General features: G+C 34.1%; 3 protein-coding genes across 3 annotated transcripts; 2 read left to right on the top strand and 1 right to left on the bottom strand.

Moving 5' to 3' along the window:
- Positions 1 to 5,248: 5,248 nt before the first annotated feature.
- On the bottom strand, positions 5,249 to 8,358 carry CRN (Protein kinase superfamily protein). Its single transcript, XM_078311603.1, has 3 exons — positions 8,184 to 8,358; positions 6,325 to 7,719; positions 5,249 to 5,668 (listed from the first exon to the last, which is right to left on the bottom strand). Exons 2-3 carry the CDS (start codon positions 7,245 to 7,247, stop codon positions 5,359 to 5,361), a joined length of 1,233 nt encoding a protein of 410 aa, XP_078167729.1. The 5' UTR covers positions 7,248 to 7,719; positions 8,184 to 8,358; the 3' UTR covers positions 5,249 to 5,358.
- A 5,810-nt stretch (positions 8,359 to 14,168) lies between these two features.
- LOC144562181 (uncharacterized) lies at positions 14,169 to 17,668 on the top strand. The gene is made up of 2 exons (XM_078311352.1): positions 14,169 to 14,433; positions 15,567 to 17,668. The coding sequence occupies exon 2, from the start codon at positions 15,580 to 15,582 to the stop codon at positions 17,500 to 17,502; it is 1,923 nt and encodes a 640-aa protein (XP_078167478.1). The 5' UTR covers positions 14,169 to 14,433; positions 15,567 to 15,579; the 3' UTR covers positions 17,503 to 17,668.
- A 3,059-nt stretch (positions 17,669 to 20,727) lies between these two features.
- Positions 20,728 to 25,572, top strand: LOC144562392 (pre-mRNA-splicing factor SLU7-like). Its single transcript, XM_078311609.1, has 10 exons — positions 20,728 to 20,901; positions 21,223 to 21,386; positions 21,554 to 21,666; positions 21,802 to 22,236; positions 22,609 to 22,744; positions 23,118 to 23,417; positions 23,902 to 24,118; positions 24,346 to 24,449; positions 25,103 to 25,171; positions 25,345 to 25,572. The coding sequence occupies exons 1-10, from the start codon at positions 20,883 to 20,885 to the stop codon at positions 25,420 to 25,422; spliced, it is 1,635 nt and encodes a 544-aa protein (XP_078167735.1). The 5' UTR covers positions 20,728 to 20,882; the 3' UTR covers positions 25,423 to 25,572.
- Positions 25,573 to 25,838: the final 266 nt, after the last annotated feature.

Below are 25,838 nucleotides of genomic sequence, written 5' to 3'. Positions count from 1 at the left end.
GCGCTGATTTGGGGGTGGGGGTTCTGTCACGTAGAGGGAAAGAGAGGAGAGAAAGAGAGAAAGAGAGGGGGGTGTATTAAAAAAGGATGCATCAAGATTCGTGCTAGATTAGATGAGAGGTTAATATAATTCCAACATTTAAATGACAACCTTTAAGATCCGTGTTGAGATAAATCTAAGGGTTCACAAAATTCTGAAATTCAAGTATAGTCTCATTTAATTGATTTATGGTCCGTTTCTTTTATAAATTCGAGTCGAATTTTCGTAAAACTTTACAATTAAATTCGTATGTATATTTCGGACCTTTATTTGTCAATTTAAAATCTAAATAATTCATTATCAAACAATATATATATATATATATCAAATCAAATCCTAAAATTCATAATTGAATGAAATTCGTAAGTTTTATATTAATCTTATTGGTACAATAATTTTGTATATTTATTCTCCTAATTAGAACTCAATACAACTATTTATTTTATGTTTTAACCCTCTAAATTTTAATGTACATAATTTTATGATTCATTTATATTTCAAAATTTTAGTTTCGTTTTAGTTAATTAAACTTTTTATTTAAGCCAAATGATTGATTTATCAATTTAAATCATGTTTTAAATTTCGGAATGTAACAGTTATGAAGTAAAAGTTTTTGTATGTTGAATAATATGCTTGTGTGGAATGTATGAATTTGTGTTTAGAAAGTTATTGTTTGTTTTTGCTACTGTTGAACAATGATGTTTTCAATAGTGACAGTTTATGCTTGTGAACAGTTACTAATGTTTAACATTGTGGTTGTGAATAGTTGATGTATTGATGTTTTATAGTTTGCATTTGTTAGTTTTACTGTTTATATATTTTAAATTTGTAGTATTGAAGTTTGCATTGTGTTTATCTCAGTTTTATAGTTTACATTTGAGAATTTTACAGTATTGAAGTTCTATAGTTTGCATTTGTATGTTTTACAGTATGTGTAGTGTTAATTTACAGGATAAAAATGCACTTATAAATATTAATAATTGAAGAAAAGAATTATGATTTTTTTCAAAAAAATTAAAATTTAATTTTTAATTTTGAAAAAAATAAATTGATTCAAAAAAAATAATTTTGATGCAAAAAAAATAATTTTGCATAATTTCCAAAATTAATTTGAAAAAATTGCAAGTTTTAAAAGTGGTTCAGTTTTAAAATATTCTAGAAGGTTTTAAAACTGTCATTAATTGTAATTTAGAGAAGTACACAAAGTGATCCCCAAGCCACAACGTAATTAAGAAAAATACAGAAACTGAACATACGTTTTTCTCTTAAGAAAAATACAGTTCTGTGTGCCTTCTCTTCTTCTTCCACCATCAAATAATAGAGAAGAGAAATCTATTAGAATATTTTAAAACCTAGAGTGTCAATCTAAACCTTGGTATAGCTTCTATTTAGAGAAAATTGCCAAAAAGAAAGTAAGTGGTCATGACCGTTGCAACGGTTCATGGACTGTTACAATGGTAGGGTAGTTCGAACAGGTTTGGATATGCAACTGTCAAGAACCGTTGTAACGGTCTCCACAATGGAAGTTCTCTGTCTCAACTTCCGGCTGGAGCCGCTTGAATTGATTTAATGCGGCGCAGTCATTTCTGCAACTTGATTTATTCCGTTGCAACGGTTCCTGAACCGTTGCAACAGTTGGCCTCACTTAGTTCAGTCTCAAGCTTATTTTACCAATTTTACAGATTAATTGTCCTTAATCTTGAGTTATGCTTTTGCTATCCATACTCTTGTGCTTCATGACCACGTCATTGATGTTATATTGTAATTCATTGATTCATCATTGATGTGTATTTATTGTATCTCCAGTTGTCATGAACCTGCACATGTCTCAAGAAGAAAAACTGTAAAATGCATTTATGTATGTTTTGCAAATCCAGTCAAAAGAGTAAGTCGAGGGCTCCAAAAGCCAACACTAGGTTATAAGTACTTTATTATTACGCCAAAGTATCATAAGAAATTGACCCGTTACTCAAAGGTAGCCGCTTAATGGAAATCGATACTTTGGTTTTAAGATGGTTTTTTAAGTCTCATAAAATGTAGTGATTTATTAAGATAAGTTACGATACTGTGAATGTAACAATGTCGAGAAAAATTATGTCTAGAAAATTGCCAAAAAGTTCCTTCCACGTGAAATGTACTTCCAAATGGTAAACTGTAGATTAATTTGGCTCCAAAAATAGATAAAAAAAAATACATTACAAACCTATTTACCACATAAATCAACCAACCTGAGCAGTTAAGTTCACTGCCAAACAAAATGCAAACTCCTGCAGTATCGAGAAGCACCGTGACTTGAGTCACGTGTCGTGATCAAAATCATATGGAGTGATCAAGGCATGGCATGCAAATAGTCATGGCACCTTATTCATAATCAAGTCAGTAAATTACGTTTGATCACGCTTTAACTTTTTTTGTTTTGTTTTGAATTTTAAGTTTGTTTAAGGAAAAAAAAATCAGAAAAATGTTGAAAATATGAAAATATTGTAAATAATTATAACACAAAGAAACAAGGTAGAATAAGATACAATAAATTTTATAAAAGCTATTGGGCATCAATGGTATTGGACTTATATGAGTATTCGAAATATAACCTTGGAACTAATATTTAGATAATTAAGAACTAGCCTTTGGTCTAGTGGCAAAGGCACATGATCTCTATGTGAGAGGTTATGGGTTCGAAACTCAGATGGGGAAAATCATTTATTATAATAACAACGGTATTAAATAGTTGGTTGACTTAACCTCTAATCTTTACTCAAAAAATATTTAGACAAAATGTATTCAACTAGGAAAGTTTTGATGGGTGCACAACTGCACATCCAATTTTCAATTGAGAAGGAACCAATGATCATAATTAAGTATTAAGGATAATTTTGACTTTGTAATTCTTACTCAAAGCTAAACTAAGAATTTTTTTAAATATTACATGAGAGATGAATTAAAAAAAGGTTGTAGAGCTGAGAGATGAATAAGATAAATTTAACTCTTAAAAAATAATTGATAAACTGCATGATTATGAAGGTTACATATTATCCTAGATAATATGTTACATATTACATATTATATCAATATATGACATTGGCCATTGTGACTTATTATTATTATTATTATTATTTTAATGCCTTGGCAGTGGCTGCCACCATTGCCACTTATGCTTTGATATATACACAATGTGCTCACTAATTAGCATGTCTTTGGCAATGGTTGTAAACTGTTAAAAGCGCTAATTGTTGGTAGTAAACATGAAAATGAAGGATGTGTAATTTGATTTGAGAATATGTTATGCTGGTTCAATCTAAAATTCATACCGAAGGTTGGAACTCATTTTCAGAGTATTTCTATTCGATTTCAATTCCCGTGCTGACAATTTCGTTTCTACTATTTTTTACAGCTGTAATTAATGGTTAATAATTTCAAAGATATAGATGCTCTGATTTCAGTGGTGCGACAGTGCGACCTGTTAATTGTATGTTCTTCCAATCAATAAACATGCTTCAAGTATTTGCTCAATTTTTTTTTTCATGGCTATGTAACATCATGGAATACCTGATTGCGTCGAGCGCAGAACTAAAAAATTTGAATAGGAGAGGCTAATCTATAAAATATAATATGTAAAAAAAGACAAAAATAGCATAGTAAGAATTGAACCATAAACCTTATATATACTGACTAGAACTCAAACCACTAGACTACTAACAAATATTTGTTATATTATGAGAGGGTAGACTATATAAAAGTTAACTCAAAAGTTTAATTAAATTTTAATATACATAATTAAAAATATTAAAATTATAGGATGACTTAGCATCCTGTCATATGGAATGATGTACGGTTTAATCAGGATTGCATAAGTTGAGATTAAAAAAAGAACGCATAAAATAGTATTAAAATGAACGAACTATAAAGTGTCTTCAACTTGTATTGCAAATTTGCAATATCCGTCTATTTATTTTTTATTGGAAGGCCGTAGGCGCACTAGCTGCGTCATTGCCCCAAGCGCAAAGATGCCAATATGGCAATATCCGTCTATTGACTATTGGCAACAATATTTCCTATGAACCTGAAAGTAACACGGGCCCGGTTTGGGGTAGAAAAGCCCAAGCCCATCTATGAGCCCAATTGGCCTTGAACTAATAGAAAGCTTTGAAAGCCTTGAAGAAATTATCTTTCTTGCTTTCTTTAAATCAATTGATTGTCTACATATTTAAAATAATACTATTTTTTTTAAACTGAAATATATATAAAAAAATTCCCTCTTTTATGACATGGCATCTAATTCTAGCAAACCCTTTAGTTTTCTCTTAAACCCTTGCTTTCACAGTTTTTTTCCGATTCGCCTTTAGTCAATCTCTCAAGTTTTTTTATGCTAGCCAACCAATTATATGTACTGTTATGAGTAAAATGAGAAACAAAAGCTTGCAAACAATGTCATTTAAAACATTTCGACCCCACATTCTGACTTTCTGGTTTCTGCGGTCAATTTTACTATAAAACAGTACAATTTAAATGAAGGTATCCAACGATTCCAACCATAATAAATGCAAACTGTCCCTATTGTGCCCATACTTGCAACTTTTGCAACAAGTCCCTTCCACGTGAAATGTACTTCCAAATGGTAAACTGTAGATTAATTTTGGCTCCAAAAATAGATAAAAAATTACATTACAAACCTATTTACCACATAAATCAACCAACCTGAGCAGTTAAGTTCACTGCCAAACAAAATGCAAACTCCTGCAGTATCGAGAAGTACCGTGACTTGAGTCGCGTGTCGTGATCAAAATCATACGGAGTGATCACGGCATGGCATGCAAATAGTCATGGCACCTTATTCATGATCAAGTCAGTAAATTACGTTTGATCACGCTTTAACTTTTTTTTGTTTTGAATTTTAAGTTTGTTTAAGGAAAAAAAATCAGAAAAATGTTGAAAATATGAAATATTGTAAATAATTATAAAACAAAGAAACAAGGTCATGAGAAAAATATTTGTGCACAAATATAAATTTACTGTCCTAATTGGATTGTTATTTGGAATAGATAGAACACGCAAGTGCCGTGATGAAACCATGCCATGCCATGACATTTCATGTCGTGCCGTGATCTTTTCACATCCCTAACTGCAAGAATCAAAACAAAGACAGACGAATATACATGGTCAAGCATAAGAAATTACATAAAAAATAACAAATAAGATGAGATAAATAAAATAGTGAAGGGAGAATAATTGAGCCATCATCCTAATATACACAAGAGAGGTACTCCCTAACCAGTACTAAATAAAAGGTTAAACAAATCATAAAAACAAGGTTAGGAATTCCTAGAAGCTATGAAGTTGGCTAAGCATGGATACAAGCTCATCACTAGATGGCCGATCAGCCGGTAAATCCGACAAACAAACGAGTGCTATTCTCATTGCCATGAGCATTTCCTCTTCCTCTCCCTCATCCCCTACAATGGACGTGTCCAGTGCCTCCTTCGCCTCTCCGGCCTGCTGCTTCTGCCTCAACCAGCACACCAACCCATCCTGACTGGACTCTCCAGTTAAAAATTGGTCACTTGGGTCTCGGCCAGTTAGTAGTATGGCAAGCATGACACCAAAACTGTATACATCACTCTTGTCTGTATACCTGAAATGAAAAAAAATGGAAGTTCAACAATGGCAAAGATAACAAATTATTCACTCATCAAATGAAATAATATGCCATAAAAATCATTACATCTTTACTTGTGGAGTATACCATAATACAAATGTGCATCAATTATGCATATTTGGCAACATTTTTTTAAAATATGCAGAAGGCTGTGTAATTCATAATTTCAACCAATGAGGTCTGAACCTTTGACTTCCTAGTATCTCATTACTCAGGTACTATCTCATTTTCTGGTACTAAAGGAGGAAAATTTGTTCTAACTCTATACCACGCAGTATATACCAGCATCAACCTTAGTGGTACGGCACAAATACCATTAGCATCAACTCAGTATTGGTACAGATCATTTTGATTGATTTCTTTTTTCTCTGGCTTCATTTATGCTGCGTTACAAATATCCTGGCATGTAACAGGATCTTCCCAGTTTCAGCTATTTTAAAAAAATTCCATCCAACAAAAGTTCATAAAAGGTCAATTATCCAGTATAATGTGCACTGTCCAGAGAAAAATAACAGATAAAAGAGAAAACAAACTTAGTTGTACCAGGTTAATACATGTGGGTCCAGTATTGGTATATGCTGGTACTAGACCTAAAATCTAAAATTTAAACATGTAAAAGATAGAACAATTACCTGCAACCCTGGTTACATTCAGGTGCCAGAAAATAACTAAAATGCCTCTGATCACCAAACTGCAAATCACCTTCACTGTCCATCGAAATCCGAACCAAACCACAATCTCCTAATCTTGGCTCAAACCCTTCATCCAAAATCACATTAGTTGGCTTTAAGTTCCAATGCATCAATCTAGGGCTGCACTCAAAATGCAAATATCTCATCCCCTTCGCAATGCCTAATGCAATTTTCGACCTAACTTCCCAATTCAGCACCATCTGACCTGCTCTAACCCGTTTCATCAAATCTTCCAAACTGCCTTCACTCAAAAAATCATATGCTATGAATAATTTATCTTTATCCAGTAAGTACGCTCTTAGAGTTAACACATTCCGGTGTTTGAGCCGCGACAAAGATTCAAGCTTCTGTTGGATTTTTCGCTTTTCAGAAGTAGAATTTGGCCTGAGAGGTACAACTTTGATTGCAACTGAGAGGTCGGTTTCGAGTTGCAATTTAAGAAATTTGCAAGCCGAGGAGGCACTAGGAATTGGGGTTAATTGTGGTGATTGTGGGTTGCTCACAAGGGCTAATAGAAGGGATTTGGGGTTGATTTGAGGGGTAAAAACGACCGGTCCTTTCAACAAAGGAGTGAGATGGGTGTAGAGAAATGCGAGTCGAATTAGATAGAGAAAGAAGAGAGCAAGAAGGAAGCCAGAAAGAGTACCAAGGAGTATGCCGAAGAGTATGGGTTTGAGAGGGGTTCTTGCATGATTGTTAGTGTCTGAGGGGCTTAATTGCGAATTGGCCGCAGGTGGTGAGGGTGTTGGAGAGAACAGGGGTTGTGAGTGGAGAGGTTGAGATGCACAATAAGACGAGAGGAGGATGAGAAATGGTGCAAGGATATAGAGGGTTCTTGTGGGGTTTTGATGAGTTGAGGCCATATGTTAGACACACACACACCCCTCACAGAGAGAGAGAGAGAGACACACAGAGAGAGAAGGGATGAAGTATCAAAATGAAAAGCAAGCTTGAAACCCGCCTAAAGAGTTGTTTAGAAATGAAAGAAAGATGACAAAAAACAATGAGTTAGAAAGAGAGATGGATACTCTCTACAAAAAGGAGCACAACTAAAAGCTGTGATCTTCTTTTCATGGTAGTTTAGAGAAGAGAGAGAGAATGTTCTCTCTCCGGGGGCATCAAAAAATTCTCCAAGAAAGGAGAAGATTGACAAAGAAGACTTATTTTCTTTCACAGTTAGCAGTCAAAAACAGTTGAAGCAGCTTCAAATTGGAACTCAGAATAGAACTGATTCCTTTTTTTTTCACATTTAGACCCTCCAACTTGTTAATTTCTCTTTCCTTTCCACAAAATCACAACCTCCTGCTTTGTTCTTCCAGACGCCAATGAACTTACCTAATGAAATAAAAAAAATTAATTAATATTCAGATTGTTGCATTGGTGCATGACGAGTGAACACAATTTGGTACTGGCATCTCAATTTCAAAGTCTACCTCAAATAAAATATGAAACAAAATATAAGAAATTGTCCTGTTGAAGAACCACCATCTACTACAATTTATAAAACAAAAACCTAATTAAATGACAACACACGTTCACAATTAAAAGAAAATCCAATGGAACCCTTGAAATGTGGTTTAGTTCATATAGATATTAAAAGAAAAGAAAATCCCAAAAATGTAAACCAAAGCACCTACTGGACTTGCATTCTTACACAAACACAAAAATTGACCATCTTTTCAAAACCCAACTTTTCTCTCATCTCTCACTTTCAGTTCTAAACAAGGAATGTCGATTACACATTTTGGGCAAGTTCAAACTAACAAATGCGAGATGTTTTGGGACAGAAAAGAAGATACCTTTTAAACTAATATTTCAAGCGCCATTTTGAAGCCTATCATTGTTGAACTTGATTGGAGCTCTCTCTCTCTCTGAAACCCTCTCAAACCCAAGAAGGCTAATTTGCAAAACAAACAAAATTGATTTGGTCTTCTATTTTATCTAGAGATGGTGTTTTGTGATGGGCGTGTGACAAATTTTATGGAGAAATGCAGAAAAGCGTGCTTTGATTTCCGTGCAAAGGGTAATCTCACTTACAGATTTTGTTGTTCACACAAATAAATAATTAATAAACAGACAAATCAAAAGTAGAATGTTTCGCACATATCACCTTGGGACTACAAAATGTCATATCTAACTTTTCTTTTAATTGAAACCCTAAACCCTAACATTTGAATGACACTCATAATAAACTATACAAATTTCACTTTCTCTGTAGACAGTAATCAAATTTTCAGTTTCTTAAGGTTAGAATTGAAAAACTGCGCGTGTCTGCTCCGAGACAGGAGCATATAGGGACAAAAAATAGTTCGAATCCTCTGAGGTAAGACACTGTTTGAATTTCATCCAAACCGTCCGATCAGAACATAGATTAATCGGGACCCTTTAATATTAACCCTTGTATATAATAAACGGACGGAATTGAAACTCCAAAATTAAGGTACCTTAGATGATATGAATTCCAAAAAATGGTTATAAGTTATACTACCGAAGTGTGGATTTATCAATTTCCATGTTTTGAGGGCTTTCCCGCCAGTCTGCCTTTTTTTTTTTTTTAACGGACCGTGCTGTGGGCCCACTGCTCGGTCAGAGTAGGCCTCACCCAACAGGAGTGGGCCGCTTCACAGGAGAAAATCTTCTCCGGCCTATTAGAACTGGCGAGATTCTTACATTTCAAGTCTTTCTTCAGATAAGAGTGGGGTTCAAATGTCTTGTGCCTCATTGGTGTCTCATTTTTTTTTTTTTTTAATTCAAATAATTGATTTGAACTTCTCAATATAACCTCTATATTAAATGTATTTGAATGCCATTTTTTTTTTACTTTTTTTAGATAGGTACGAATCATTATTTTTCATAAGATTTTTGGTTTAAGGACTAATATAGTTAACATATTTTAATCTCTTCTCAATACAATCTCAACATTTTTGTATCTATTTAAAAGAATAGTAAAAGTAAAAAAAAATATGTATATATATAATTCAGTCTCCAAGCATATTTTAATATAGTTAACATGTTGAGCAATTTAAATCGGCTGTTTGAACTTTGAAAATATAAATAGAAATGAGTGATACGAATAAGCTATGAAAGACATAAGGTATTCAAATCTTGCTATGAAGACAATTGATTGAAACTAAATGTTGTTGTCTATTTATCGTTATTGTTAAAATTAATTTGATTGATAGCAAATCATTTAAATTAGCTAATACTTAAGTCATAAAAGAGAAACATAATTCTTAAGCTGAACTCAAAAGAACATATATTATTTGGTCAGTTATAAATTATTCAAAAGTCCTTTAATATTAATTTTTTTTTTCTGATTTTATCAACTCTTTAATTATTATTTTGTCAAGGTTCTAAATTATTAATACTTCATTAATATATTCATCGTTAGCATTGAATTGAACCAGTCCATGATAAATTAGTCTCATTATTTAAACACTTGAGTGATTGCTCGATAATTGAATTAAAAATTTTATTAAGTTTAATACAAAAGGATTGCGTATTATTTTATTTTGTCATAACCGGTTCAAGATCTCTTTTATTTTAATTTTCTTAGTTTCCGACTACAATTTCGATACGAGGTTCGGTCAGTCGGAGCAACGCGGGGAGACTGGAGAGGAGCAGAGTCGGGAACAAATGGAGGGAAATATGTGTTAGCTCACGTGTCGAGATAACAAAAGACAACTGCATTGAAGGACGCGCATGCAATCGTTGCCCGAATATATATATCTAAACGGGCTGCCCGTACAAATTGAAGCATCTGCAATTAGTGCTGGTACCTGTTGATCGGAATCATCGGATGATAAGGCATCTAACTTCTAATCAGGGGAGTGTGGGTTCGAGTCCCACCGGCCGTGTTTTTCATTTTATTTTTTAACGTTTGACAAATGAATCCTTTTGACGCTCACTCTCAGTACAACCTGCTTTCGAACCCATTATGTGTCAACTGTTCATGCCGAACCTTGTGTCCATCTGCGGATGGATCACCACCCGTTCACGGGTGGTAGTTGAGTCACATCTGGAAAAAACAAAACAACAAAACTCGTAGGTGATTAGTGTTAATCGGGCACTGGTTGACGTCGGTCGGGTTAACACCCATAGTTGAAGAACTATACTTGGCTCCATACGTTCGGGTGGGAAATTTGGGATCAGATTTACCTATGTTATGAAATATCACAAAAATAAATTTTACCATCACTAATTATTGTTCGAACATTATCATGTAAATTTATTTTATATAATTACTCTATAGAATAACAGATACGAAAAATTCATTATCCATATCCAGGGGCAGAGCTATAGTAGATCAAAAATGGTTTCGATAATAAAATATTAAATACAAGGAGCTACATATCAAATTTAGTGAGAGAAAAAGCCTCACAAAAAAAAAACACTGCTATAATATTCTTCTCCTCTCCATTTTCAATGCATAGGATGCCTCCATTTTCATCCATAACTCTCATTTCTTTCTCTTTTTCTCCTTCCTGCAATTAAAAATCCTAGACGCCTCTATTTCTCTTAAGTTAATGTTTTCTGATTTGTATTTGAATCAGTTGTCTTATTTTCTTAATTTTTTTTGCTTCTTTCTCGTTCCTTCAATATTTATTTTATTTTCCTATTTTTATTTTTATTTATTATCTAATTTTTTTTTAATTGACTAAGGATTGGGGGAAAAAAAATCATGAACATTTAAAGTTTTGGATGGAATTTGTAGTTATTTTTTTGTCCATTTCTGGTCAAAATTCTGACTACGTCACTGCCTATATCTGATAAGTTAATAAAAAAAAAATCCTTATTTATATCTGCCTCAACGAATATGGTACAGGTAGAGTAATAGTTAAAAGGGTATCATTGACACCCCTACATATAATATTGGCAATTGTTATTTTAAATATTTTGGTGTGTATTTTGGCAAGTGCAATGTATAGTAATGTTTTTAATAGATGTTTTAATGGATCAAATGAAATGTATTGAGGTGTTCTAAGATGAAGTTAGTTTACCGTTAGAGACGAAATACAGTTATTCTGCAATATTTAATAGTTTTTAATTCACTTTATAATATACACATGGTGCGTGATAAATTTGATCGTTTTATCAATACTTTATCTACTTATGATACTACTCTCTAACACAGATATTAAAAACAATTCAGTCTATGCTTCGATTTAATTGCATATAAAAATCATATTTAATGATTCAGATTATCTGTCATATTCAAAACTCATCAGATAGAAAAAAATCCTTCATTAATCATTATAAAGATAGAAATAAAATATTTTAGGTGGCTTGACCTCCATTTCTCTTTTAAAAAACTCAGAGCATCTATATCCCTGAAACTCGTTGAGTTTCTAATCTGATGTGGTAGTTTCTAAACCAGTTTCAAGAATGCAGATGGGTTTCTTATTTAGCAACTTTGCTCCAAAGTTTTTCTTAATAAGAAACCGTTTATAAACTCTGACGTGGCCAAATAATTCGCTGAAATTCTTTTCTCTTGTAATTTATTTGCTGATGTGGCAATTAAGAAACTCTAATTTTAGTTTCAGGGATGTGGGGATTTAGAAACTTTCAAAGACAAAATTTCTAAAAATTAGTTTACAGTTATTTAAAAACTCCAAGAGTTTCACAGATGTAGATGCTCTTATAACTAGTTTTTCTTTCTCAAAAAGATAACTAAAAAAGTAACTTATAACTATTTCGGTGAGAACACTTTATAGCTAGATATCTCACATAGAAAGTGTTCCTCAACGAAATAAATGTTCCTTTTTTCTTTGCATTTTGTTAATTATTAATCAAGTTCATTATATCGTCTCTATGATGATAACGATCTGATTGAGGAGCCAAAGTCTAAAAAGAAAAATAATTTAAAACACAAAAGATTATGATTGGATAAGTACAGCTTGCTGAAAATAACTGTAGAAGACAATCAACCAAAGATTATGACACAATTGGTGGTTCAATGTATTTTGTTTTAGGCTTCTAGTTCTAGCTCTAGTATATATAGAACCTCTTCATTAGGGAGAAGTGGAGAACAAAACTTTAGCTTTTCTATCATTTAAAATTGAACCAACAAAGATGGGAATATTCTTGCCTTTAACTTAAAAACTTTTATTAGCTTTAGTGAATGCAAACAACCCTTTTAGCTTAGCTTAGCTTAGCTATGCATGCGCAGGGGCAGGGTCTTCTTTTGAGAGCATAGAAAGATGTGATCCAAATTTAAGAAGCTCCTCACCCCTCCATTTCTGGTCAAAATGGATGCCCGGGAAAATTATTAAATATATATTTTTATTTTTTTTACTCATATTACATTTTATTTACATTAATTATATTGATGATTTATTAGCAGAATGAATTATATATCAGAGACGGTCAGAAAGGGAGGCGAAACGCATGTAATTACTTATATGAAACTTAATTAAAAATCAATTTCCAATATAACAGAGGAAACTAGTAGTTAGAAATCATGTATTGATATGCAAAAATGTAAACATCTAGTTATTGCAAATTTATGGGTAGATTCAGAATTTTCGTCAGTTAGAGGGTAAAAAAATAGTGAACCAGTTTAAATAATTAATCGGTTATTAGATAAAAAAAACAATGATTTAACTTTTAATTTTCAATGCTCTGTATTTAGGAGATCAAGATTATTTTCAGAGGAGGACAAAATTTTATGAGACTATATTTTTTATAAAATTTCAAAATTCAGAAGAATAGGAACAGTTGACCTCCATGTGCTCACTTTGGGTCCACCCGGGTAAATTCTCTATGCAATGGTAAACAAATAAATTTGTTTCTTTTCAAAATTTTACTAACAACTTCTACATTGGTAATTTTAAGTTTTAGGTGGCAATTTTATTTACGGTTTAATAAATTTATGATAATCTCATAAAACGAATTTTTTTTTTTTTAATGAAATCGCTTTCAGAATGTCACGTTAACAAAAATATTGAATCTTATTCGTTCGTCCATTGGAGATCCATGAGAACTTTTTTTTTAAAAATTTTTTTTGAACACTAAATAATCAAATTAATTGCATGAGTCGAATGTTTTTAAAATTAACTTAAAAGTTATTTTTAATTATTTCTATTCTAATTTGTATAAGAGTGAGTCTATGGTACTATGCATATCACGGGTTATTACCGTACTACGGCTCTATATTCGAGTTTTCAAATCTTAACAGTCGATCCGAACCGTTCATCTTGTTCTCCATATTAATATGTGTTTGTAGACCAAATTTTACATTTTTTTTAAAATTTTTTACTATTTTTTTAGATATTTAGAAAATCACTTGATCTGAAAATTCTGGACCATCCAAAAACAGTGATTTTCAATAAATCTAAAAAAATAGTAAAAAAATTTCAAAAAATGTAAAATTTGGTTTCCAAACACATATTAATATGGAGAACAAGATGAATGGTTCGGATCGACCATTAGGATTTGAAAACTCGAATATAGAGCCGTAGCACGGTAACAAATCGTAATATGCATAGTACCATAGACTCACTCTTTGTATAATATTTTTTTATGGCATTTCAGTATAATCTTGTAGTCATGTAGAATTGTAGATGACATGACACAAATGTTTTTCTTCCCCGTCCTTGAAACTTTTATGGCAAAAATTTAATCGTTTGCCATCTATGCAGTTAACGACAAAAATTATCAGAAAAAGTAGGTCCGGTCATTTATTTTTCTTGATCAATATGGGCCTTTTTGGGCTTAATCCACCCCAGTCTGAGCCCACAAATTCATCATCAATGGTGCATCTTCTTCCTCCCATTACAGTATCACAAAGCCAGTTGGCAACACGAAAGCTGGCAACAGATCGCCGTGCGTTTAAACAAGAAAGCTCCGACCGGTCGGTTTTTTCACCTTCCCTTCTCTCGCTTCAGTCTTCATCTCTGGCAGGGAAGCACAAAGCGTAATTCTTTTGTGTAAATATGACTTCCTCTTCTGATTTTCTGAGGTAATTTCCAAAAGCTAGAGGATGAAGGCGAAGGAGATAAAAAGAAAGCTAGAAAGAGCGAACTCTAGATATATATATCTGAACAACTAGTAAGCTCTTTCGTAGCTATCTTTTTTTTTTGCTTTTTATTTACTTTTAATTTGGAGATATTAGGAAGGATGCTGCGGTTTAGTTTACCGAGACCACTTGAACTTGTAGTATTCCCGATCAACACCTTCCTCCTTGTTCTACAAATAAGTCCAAAGAATTAAATTGTATGTCTAATTTGTTGTTATTGGTTTTATTATTTTGGCTAAAATGAGGCGGCATTCTCAATTCTCAGCTCTTCACTGGCTAAGCTGAGCTACCGTTAAAGTTGAATTTATTTATGTCAAACCTCAATATATTGTTTCTGGAAGAAAATGTAATTGTCAAAAACAGTGTCATTTAATTTATGTGATCAAATTAATGGTATCGGTTGGTTTTCACAGTAATTGCATTTCTTATAATCAGAAATTGCTTTGTTAGGTGATTGTTAAATTTAAATGCTTTTGGTGCAGGGAGTATTTTATTATTGGATAAAGTATCTAAATAACGTAACCATGCCTTTGGTGCTCCTAAGCATGCAATTCCTGTGACATGCATTTTTATTTCAGTAACAGGCTTAATTAAAGATATTTTATTATTGGATAAAAGTTCTCGTCAGGCCTTTGAACTGTGTGCAAGTCCCAAGCTGGTTACTGAAATTGGCAATTTATACAAATCAGATCACTTAATTACCTCTTGGTCCCAAAATAACTAAGGTTGACATCGCTATCCACTGGTCAATTGATTAGAAGTTATTTTAGCACCAACCAATGCAGGGTCATACCAACTGGTAATAACTGATACATTTTAGTAACTTGTATTCGGAAATTGGAACATTGATCTTCTTTTCTGAGAGCACGAACTGCTTTAGGGTGTTTGTACTTTCTCTTGAACAAACCTTTTTCTGTGATGGCCGTAAATAATTTGATTCTAGTAATGAAATAGGAATATTTCAACTTGTTAACCAGAATTAACTCGACATTTATTTTTCTTCATTCATTTTCATATTTAGCTGCGGGTATCCACCACCAGGCACTGTTATGAAACAAAGTCGAAGTCGATTTGTTTCTTTTCTTTTTTATTTTATAGCACCTCCCTAGATTTAATTTTTCTATGTCGGCCTGACATTCCAAAACTTTAAATGATATTTTTCTAGGGACCAAGAAGTAATGGGGTACAAAAGCGATGATACCTTCAAAGACGTGCTCGACGAAAAGTTAAAGAATGGTGACTATACTGGGGCCCGTGTGCACCTTCTAGAAACCATAAAAACCTTTCCTATTCTTGAAAATGCATCAGAAATGCTCACTGTATGTGAAATCCTGTGCTCTGCAAACACGTCTGGTACTGATCATGAAGTTGACTGGTATCGGGTCCTCCAACTGCTACCTCAAGATGGTCCTGCAACTGTTGAGACACAGTACCGAAATATGTTATCCGTATTGGAACCTGTTAAGGATGACTTATCAGGTGCTAAACTGGCCCTACAGTTTGTCGAGGATGCTTATAATATGCTGTCAGATCCGATTAAACGTTCGGGTTTTGATGCAAGGAGAAAATTTTCAGGCATTGGTTTTAAAAAAAACCGAGCTCTGGATGTGCCTAGTATATCAGGGAATAAGCGAAAGTACCCTGATTTATTACATTTTGATGAAGAACAAAATGGAGACATTGATATAGTGCCGAAGAGATTCTGTTCTGATAGTGCCACTAACTTTGAACCTGATCAAGTTTGGTTATGTTATGCCAGGTGTACATGCTTTGTTAAATATGCCCAAATTGTTTCATTTCAACCTGAGCAAATGCTGGTCAATGTGAGCTGGTACAAGCCCTGCCCAAAATCCGATAAAGAGAAAAAATGGTGTGATTCAGGCCTCCCGGTATCTTGTGGAGAGTTTGTGCAAAAGGAGAGTGCTGTTGTGGCCTTAGATGGGCCCACTAAATTCTCTCAGTTGTTATTTTCAGGATATGAATGTGACAGTAAGCTGCATGTTTACCCCAAGAAAGGTGAGGTTTGGGCTATTTACAAGGATTGGCATTTTAATTGGGACTTGGCAATACTACTGAAATGCGAGTTATATCTTGTGGAGGTAATTACAAACTTTTCTGAGGACTTTGGCATAAAAGTGGTGTGCCTGACAAGAGTCCAGGGGACCAAAAATAGTTTCCAAAGATATTCCCAAAAATATAACAGCTCAATTTCTCATTTCGATTCTGATTTCTCCTTTCTTATTCCACCAGACAAGCTTTACATGTTTTCTCACGTGGTCCCCGCTATTCAGTCAAATGGTACATTTGAGCTGGATCAATTGACAATTCCAGAAAATTTGAGTGAGGAATTCTCTCCTTTGAGTATCGGTACTGGTACAAAAATGCATGATTCTTTGGCAATCAATAATGATTTGGTCTATGATTGCATTTACAACGACTCCACTTGCCAGTTCTCACCGAGAGATTTCTCTGAAGAACAAATATGGGCTATTTTCTCATGGCTTGATTCCATGCCGAGATTATATGTGAAAATAATTAACATCATTTCTGAGACCCATGTGCGAGTTTCCTTTCTGGAGCCACATCCAATGAACAACGAGGAGATTCAGTGGATCGAGGAGGATTTAATTTTTTCTTGTGGGGTTTTTCGGAAAAGTGCTGACACATACATTATGCACATGTCAAATTTCTCCCATATAGTAAAATGTGACTGGAGTGCAAGGAAGAATTACTACCGAATTTTCCCGAGGAAGGGGGAGATTTGGGCGATTTGCAAAAGTCGGGGAATGAAATCTAATAAGGCCGATAATTGCAGGGATGCATTTCGTATGGTGGAGATTTTGTCTGACTACTTGTCAGATGAACGAAGGATAAATGTCGGAAGTCTGACTGAGGTAGAGGGGTCATTGACTTTCTTTCAGAGGCAGTTTCACGATGGTTTTAGGCTCACAAAATGGGTCACCCGGTCTGAGATGCTGGGGTTCTCGCACCGGGTCCCAGCCTACAATGTAACAGGTCATGAGGGGCAACCCGGTTTTCCAGAGGTGATGTTACAGCTTGAACCCTCTGCATTGCCTCCCCCCCAAGGATTTTTAACGTAGAAATAGATATGAAATAATTTCCAGAGAGACTAGTTAGGTTTCGTGAACAAATGCCAGGATAGATTTGAGGTGTTGATTGTGATTATTTCATTGGGTCAGATTTATGTTTTGATCCCTTTTTTGTGTTTTCTGTTTAGTCTACTGCTAAGTGTACTCAGAAAGCATTACAGATTGTGTGGTGCACTATCACATAAGTTTCTGATTATACTATTGTAATGAGCTGGTCAGCTGGGCTGGGCTTATTAAGGTGAAATCCATCTAAAAAATAAAATGCAAAACTAACATAGCCTTAGGTGGATTTAGATATGAGTACAGCCTTCCATTGGTTTTTTTTTTTTTTTGGATTGATGATGAGAAGCCTTCCATTGTTCTTCATGCATAATTGGTGTATAAAGTTCATTAATTGCAAGGAGAAAACATGAATTTCTTTGTAAGTTTTTCATATTGAATTTTTGAAGTAGGAGAATGCAAAACTAAAATGCGACTTATTCTTTACATGGATGTGGCAATTTCTTCCACACAAAACCAAGTTTTGAGTTACATTTATTATTATTTTTTAGTCAAGAGGTTAGAGGTCTAGTCGTCTAGATATGCAAGTAGGCTATTCTGATCAAGTTTTTGAAATGGACTGAGTTGAAAAATTCAAAGCGAAGTGTGATGTCCTTCAATGAATGAACCTCTCTAGAGCTAAAGAGGTACGGCATTAGAGCAACCTCCTAAGTCCTAACTAAGAGAAGCTGAGATTGAACTAAAGAACTGATTGCATAATTGCTAGTTTGTTTATTTTTAGTTTTGTTAGATTACATGCTTTTCATTGTGATGTTTGTTATTTTTCTCTACATATAAATGTAACATTCAAACACATTACATTTTGTATTTGGGAACTATTTTCTTGTGAAATTGTATGTTCCAAATGAATGTAACATTCAAAAGAAAAGAACATATATATTGTATTTGTATGTTCCAAATGAGATACACATACACCGTTCATTTCGATTTATTTTTGGTCCAGTACATTAGGACCAATTGAACTAAGGATGTAATTGGCGTGGGTACATGGGCGTGTTTTATTTTGCTCATTTTGTTGTGTTTTGTCGTGAATGGAAAATTTCCAACTAACAGATGTTTTAATAAAGAAATATTTTTTTTACAATAAGATCTCAACTTTCTAATCAAAGACTGAGTTAGGAACCCCCCCCCCCCCCCCATCTTGTTTTCCGGAGATATACAATCTTCTAGTACAAAATATAGATATTCTTTATTATTAAATTTTTATTTAATTTGAAAGAACTATAACAAAAAAAAAAAAAAAAAAAAACAAGTATCTTTCAATGTACAATCATTAATTTTATTTTTAATTAAATATCTACTTTGATCTTCTCTTGTTTGTAGATGTTTAGAATAAGAAGTGTAAAATAAATTTGACTATATTACCAATTTATTTAACAAATTCAACATAATTAGTTTGTTCTTACTACGTTATTAAAGCATAGACAAATTAAAATTAACACCAACTGAAAAACATACTGCAATAAAAAAACATAAGATTATTATTGCAATGGAGTTTTTTTATGTTTTAAAATAATGTCGAGAAGTCGAGAGATGGACTCTTTTATTTATTAATTTATGTTAAGATAAAAGATTAATTGTTTTTCGCATAACATATTTATATTGATTTGATGTACTTTTTATATTACCTCATAGCATTTATGTTTAGATTATTTTTTAAAAGCTATCCATTGTTTTTTAATATGGTCATATATTCTGTTATTATGTAATTTAATTTTTTTTTTAATCTTACTTCTGACAAATTATTAATATCATATACGAATGTTTCTTTCTTCATATTAATTACTATTTTTTATTAATATTATTTTCATAATTGGAATTTTCACCTGATACATTTTCTTTACAAAGATTTGTTTTACACTTTCATGTTTTGGTAATATAGTCAAATTTATTTTACACTTCTTATTCTAAACGTCTACAAACAAAAGAAGATCAAAGTACATATTTAATTAAAGATAAAATTAATGATTGTACATTGAAAGATACGTGTTTTTTTTTTTTTTTGTTATAGTTCTTTCAAATTAAATAAAAATTTAATAATAAAGAATATCTATATTTTGTACTAGAAGATTGTATATCTCCGGAAAACAAGATGGAGGGGTTCCTAACTCAGTCTTTGATTAGAAAGTTGAGATCTTATTGTAAAAAAAAGATTTCCTTATTAAAATATTGTTAGTTGGAAATTTTCCGGCCATTTTTTTTAATACCCCAAAAAAAAAAAAAAATATAAAAATAATCTCTGTTTTGGTTTTTTTTATATATGCCCTGACCGTCTGGATACGGGGCAGGCCATAATTTTAGCAAACCGCCCATATAGTGGGCGGTCCACTTTTTTTTTTGAAAGGTTTTTTTTTTAAACAGAAATTTTTTAATTTTTTGTATTCAAATATTAGAAATGTTGAATATATTTCTTTAAAAATAGATGGAATACAATATAATTTGATTTATTAGAAAGACTGCAACAAATAACCCGGATCAAAAATAAAAATTAATATATTTTTTTATGTGTTATTGGACAAAAATAAAAATGCTTAGATTCCGAGTTATTGATCCCGGTTCAAAAGTCACTTCTATGTAATCTAGAAAATATTATGATTCTTCTGGGACATTTAATTTATAAAAAGTTGTATCTATTTTGAGAATTCTTTTTGAATAACAATTATTAAATAACTTAAAGTTTTTATGTTTTTTCAAAAATAGATACAACTTTTCATATCTATTTCTACGTTAAAAATCCTTGGGGGAGGCAATGCAGAGGGTTCAAGCTGTAACATCACCTCTGGAAAACCGGGTTGCCCCTCATGACCTGTTACATTGTAGGCTGGGACCCGGTGCGAGAACGAATTCGGATCCAGTAGAGTACCGCACATGGGAATCTTTTAGAATGATTCCCTAATTGGTAGATCCAGACCGTTCTTTTAACTTGACACAAATCTCAAAGCTCAAAAATACTGCCCCCTATTACGACTCGAATCTCAAACCGTAAAGTGAGGGTGATCCTCTATAATACTACAGAGGATACGGGTTCGTGCGAGAACCCCAGCATCTCAGACCGGGTGACCCATTTTGTGAGCCTAAAACCATCGCGAAACTGCCTCTGAAAGAAAGTCAATGACCCCTCTATCTCCGGCTCTTCTCTCCCCCGACCCCTCGCCTAGAAACCCTAGCTTCGCTTCGATTTCGATTTCGCGAGAGAAACCCTAGCTTCGCTTCCGATCCGACTCATCTTCACCCCCAACCCCTCGCCTTGTTTCTTTCGTTTGGTTTCGTATCATAGCCTCGTTATCTAGCTCCGGCTCTTCTCTCCATCAATGGCCACCGGCGCCGCAGGTACGTTTATATCTTTTACTTGTCTTCCAATCCAAAATTAGATCTGGTGTCATAGCAAGAGTTAATCATCGTTGGATGAGATCTTGAGAGTTCAGTTTTGGGGATAGTTAACTGGAGTTTGGTCCTTGGGTCATTACAGAAGGTATCAGACAAATTTCTCAAGGTTAGGAGAAGCATGGAAAAATCAGATGACATGGTTATTAATCAGATCTTGTGTTAGACTAGTTATATATACGGATAGTGACATAGCCTCCGTACTAGTTATATATAGTGATATAACTAATAGTTTACATCACAATTTCTTCATTGTACTTGTTGCAGTTTCATTCAAGTCGAGAGAGGATCATAGAAAGCAGCTTGAACTAGAGGAAGCCAGAAAGGCAGGTCTTGTGCCGGCAGAGCTCGATGAAGATGGAAAGGAGATTAATCCCCATATCCCACAGTATATGTCTTCGGCCCCTTGGTATCTCAATGCGCAAAGACCTGTAAGTCTCTTTTCTTATATCTTCTTTTAATTTACTTGGGCGTCTCTTTAACCAGACTACAAATATATCAACTGATGTTGGGCTGGATTGTGCTAGGAACTGATATTCTGATCTTTGATTGGTACTAGTTGGAAACATAATGTAATATCTTTGTGTGATTGTTACAGAGCTTGAAACATCAAAGGAAATGGAAATCAGATCCAAACTACACTAAGTCCTGGTATGACAGAGGTGCAAAAATCTATCAGGCTGAGAAGTATAGAAAAGGTGCTTGCGAGAAGTAAGTACTGTTTCTCTTATTTATATAAAATATAAGTGATTTTCTGTGGGACTATTAAATTCAAAAGCGTTTTGAACTTTTGTTTAGTCTACTGAACAATTTACCTTGTACTGAAATGTTTTTCTGTACTTTCAGTTGCGGAGCAATGACTCATGATAAAAAAGCATGCATGGAGCGGCCCCGAAAAACCGGCGCGAAGTTCAACAGCATGCATATAGCACCTGATGAAAAGGTAGAATCCTTTGAGCTCGACTATGATGGCAAGCGGGACCGGTGGAATGGGTATGACCCGTCAACATATTCACGCGTCATAGAGCAGTACGAAGCGCGGGAGGAGGCAAGAAGGAAGTTCCTGAAAGAGCAGCAGCTAAAGAAGTTAGAGGAGAAGAATAGCAAGAACGAAGGAGACGAGGCGTCGAGTGAGGAAGAGAAAGAGGAAGAGGAAGAGGAAGAAGAAGAGGATGAGGATAAAGTAGATGAGGCGAAGGTGGATGAGAGCAAACAGATGGATTTCGCGAAGGTCGAGAAGAGAGTTCGTACTACTGGTGGTGGGAGCACCGGTACTGTCAGGTATTGTTACTTGATCTGTTGAGTTTATTATAGTATTGTATTCATATGTAATATTTGATTGAATGATTGCTGAGGTTTTTCTTATACTTGGGTTTGGTTGGAATCCAACTGCACAGTCTTTATTGGAAATGGGGGTTATTGACTTATTGTAGGCTAAAAATGAGTTGTGGTCTTCAGGATTATTTGCATGCCTGTCTATTGGGCAAGTCATGTTAGGCCCTATAGTGGTTTGAACCTGATTTAGTTACCATTAGTTATATCAGTTTCTATGGAGTCTATGCCACTGTCAGTATATATAACTAATCTAGCACAAAATCTGCTTAGTATCTGTGGTGACCTTGTATCTGACTTTAATGCTTTTTTAATCTCCAGAAATTTGCGTATTAGAGAAGATACAGCTAAATACCTTCTCAATCTGGATGTGAACTCAGCCTACTATGACCCGAAGACCAGATCTATGCGTGAGGACCCCTTGCCTGACATGGATCCTAATGAGAAGTTCTATTTGGTAATTTACAACATTTCTCAGCTTATCATTGAATACCAAAGACTACATCCTGGATTCTGGTTCAGCCTGTTGGGCTTGATATTGGTCTGACTAACTACTGTATTTTTGCTTTGTTTTGTCTGATTTACACCTGCCTGTTAGCTAAAACCAATTTCAGTAAAATTGGTTTGCTAATGTATGCTAGTGTTACGCGGCCGGTTTATTGGCCAATTAGGGTAAACAGTCACTGAGCTTGGATTGCTCATTTGGGTGTAGCACTATGTTCTTTGTAGCTATACTACTATACTTGTCAATCCTAGCTTGCTCCTTTGAAATTAAAGTCTTTATATTTCATTAGTATTTATTGATTATGCTGATATATTTTTATATGCAGGGTGACAACCAAAACCGACTAAGTGGCCAAGCACTTGAGTTCAAGCAACTCACCATGCATCAACATGAGGCATTCGAGAAAGGCCAGGATATACATATGCAAGCGGCTCCATCTCAGGCTGAGTTACTGCACAAGAATTACACGATCATAAAAGAAAAATTGAAGTCGCAAACAAAAGATACAATAATAGAGAAGTACGGAAATGCTGCCTCTGATGAGGCACTTCCAAGGGAGCTTCTGCTTGGCCAGAGCGAAAAGGAGATTGAGTATGACCGTACTGGCCGTATTATTAAAGGACAGGTAGATATACTTCTTTTTCTTTATGGGACTGTTTATCAAATAATTATTCCAGTAGTTTGCGGTAACTGTGAATAACTATCTGCAAGTGAGATTAATTGAATGGTCACATTGTTAAGGGTTCTGTTAAGACCAAGTAGAAGAAATCAAATGAATGGTCTCATTGTCTTCTTATGCAAACTTGAAGCACCGTCTGAATCAGATTGGCTTGATGTTGTTCGATTTGCACTTTTTAAATGGCACATTGGGAGGGGGGGGGGGGGGGGGGTAGTGTTGTCATCTTTTTTCCATGGAGCTTACATTTTCTATTATCATTGGTCTATCAGTACAGTATTGTTCGCAATAATTTTAAAATTTTTTGTTGTTAGATGCAAAGATTTGATATTTTTTGGGATACTTGCACTGAAGTCCAAACTTTCTGTTTTCTTAATTGTATACAAATGCTGTAAATTATCTGCTCAAAGGAAGTAACAAAATATTTCTGCAGGATATGTCCCTCCCAAAAAGTAAATATGAGGAGGATGTTTTTATAAATAACCACACAACTGTGTGGGGGTCGTGGTGGAGGGACCACCAGTGGGGCTACAAATGCTGCCATCAGACCGTTCGCAACAGTTACTGTACTGGTTCGGCTGGTATTGAAGCTGCTGAGGCCGTCAACGACCTCATGATGGCTAATATTGCACGCAAGGAGGCCTCTGATGGTAATGCCCTATCTTAATATTTTACTCCGATCATCTTTTAGTACTAGAATTTTGATTTGGTGTGTTTGTTATTGGTCATTGTAAGCGTCATGGTTCTCTGACCTTATGACCTCAAGTTAACTAAAGAACAACCAAAACAAGAACGTTCTCTGTACCTGAATGCTTTTAGTCTGGAGCAATATGGCGTGCAACAATTAACTTGAGACTTTGGTGCTCTATTTGAACAGAGCAACCAGTACAGCAGGAAGAGAAGAAAATGGCAACATGGGGAACTGATGTGCCAGAGGATCTCGTTCTTGATGAGAAATTGCTTGCGGACGCTCTAAAGAAGGTATGATGTATTGAAATGGAACTTAATATTTGTAGTCTATTATTTTATTCCTATGCTGCATGAACCAGAGGATACAAGCATTATATCTGATACGATATGATGAATTCAAGCAATATGTGTTTTTTTCCCAAAATCTTAAGATATGATATGTTAATTTATGTACATAGCAAACAGTACTGGTGAGAAAACAATTACTACTTGTTTAAAATATAAGGATGCTCACATTCTATTGAAGTGATTATAAATTTTGTAATTTTATACTGTGTAACTTCGCTAATGGAACTCACGATGGTGATAAGTTTGGAGTTTCTGGATTTTAGTCCCACATTAATTTTAATAGGTGGAGACGGGAGTCCTGATACATATATAAAGGCCATAGGAGGTTGCTTGAGGCAATCTTCTGTGCCCTGATATGAATAGATACATGTGTCAGTCAGCTGTGTTGTTTAAATTTGCAATGCAAAATATTTAATCGAGATGCATGTCTTGTGCAAATTTCTATTGGATGCATATCTGATGTGGATAAATGTCCGATATGGATTTGTTTACTTTTCTTGTGTACTTGGATAGTGTAGTTTTATTCATTCAAATATTTATTTGTTTTGTTCTGCATACAATAGAGCATATTTTAATTTTGAAATTGAATTTGGCAGGAGGATCAGAGGAGGAAGGAAGAGAAAGATGAAAGAAAGAGAAAATACAATGTGAAGTGGAATGATCAGGTATTTGTTTTCTCTAAGGGTCTTCCTGCTTGTTTTCCCATGATCCAAACTAGTTTAATTGTTAGTACTGAATATCACCGCTGAACCAAATATATACAAATTTCCTAAACTACACTAATGATGTAAATGTTATTGTAATATCATAATTCAACAAGGATTACTCTTGTGCACAGGTGACTGCTGAGGATATGGAGGCCTATAGAATGAAGAAGGTTCACCATGATGATCCAATGAAAGATTTCTTGAACTAGATTTCAGTGTAAGGCTAGTACTTGAGACATTGTTATGATATAACTGTTAGCTTGTTAGCTATGGTAATTAAAATTTCAAATGTGGTGTACAGTTGTAATCGACTTCTATTCGTCTCATCTCTGTGTTTATTGATTTATTGTTTCTTCCTTTATCAAAATTAATACAAGCATAAGCTTCATCAAGATGGCCAAGATGGTCCATGAGGCCGTAAGTATTCAAACCAAACCATTGATTTCCGTCTACCTACCACGAGGCAAGTGCCTGACTGCTTGTATTGCAAGCTTATAGATTTTTGAGTTTGTCAAAAAAGAAAAATATTATGAAGTCGAAAATTGTCAAAAAAGAAAAGGGGGACGTACTAAAATCATTTATTATGCGAATGGTCTCCTTTATTGGAAGATGTTGAATTTTCTTT

The sequence above is a fragment of the Carex rostrata genome, chromosome 11 (genome assembly GCF_964058835.1).
Source record: "Carex rostrata chromosome 11, lpCarRost1.2, whole genome shotgun sequence".
Taxonomy (NCBI): domain Eukaryota; kingdom Viridiplantae; phylum Streptophyta; class Magnoliopsida; order Poales; family Cyperaceae; genus Carex; species Carex rostrata.
Note: the sequence above shows the minus strand (reverse complement) of the source record. Positions and strands in the feature narration are given on the sequence as shown.

Bases quoted from the DNA above. Each gene is read 5' to 3' on its own strand.
- CRN (XM_078311603.1), bottom strand. From the start codon at position 7,247: ATGGCCTCAACTCATCAAAACCCCACAAGAACCCTCTATATCCTTGCA. The intron at 5,669-6,324 runs GTAATTGTTCTA...TTTTCATTTCAG, and splicing joins GAATGTAACCAGGGTTGCAG to GTATACAGACAAGAGTGATG.
- LOC144562181 (XM_078311352.1), top strand. From the start codon at position 15,580: ATGGGGTACAAAAGCGATGATACCTTCAAAGACGTGCTCGACGAAAAG.
- LOC144562392 (XM_078311609.1), top strand. The intron at 22,745-23,117 runs GTAATTTACAAC...TTTTATATGCAG, and splicing joins CTAATGAGAAGTTCTATTTG to GGTGACAACCAAAACCGACT. The intron at 24,119-24,345 runs GTAATGCCCTAT...CTATTTGAACAG, and splicing joins ACGCAAGGAGGCCTCTGATG to AGCAACCAGTACAGCAGGAA.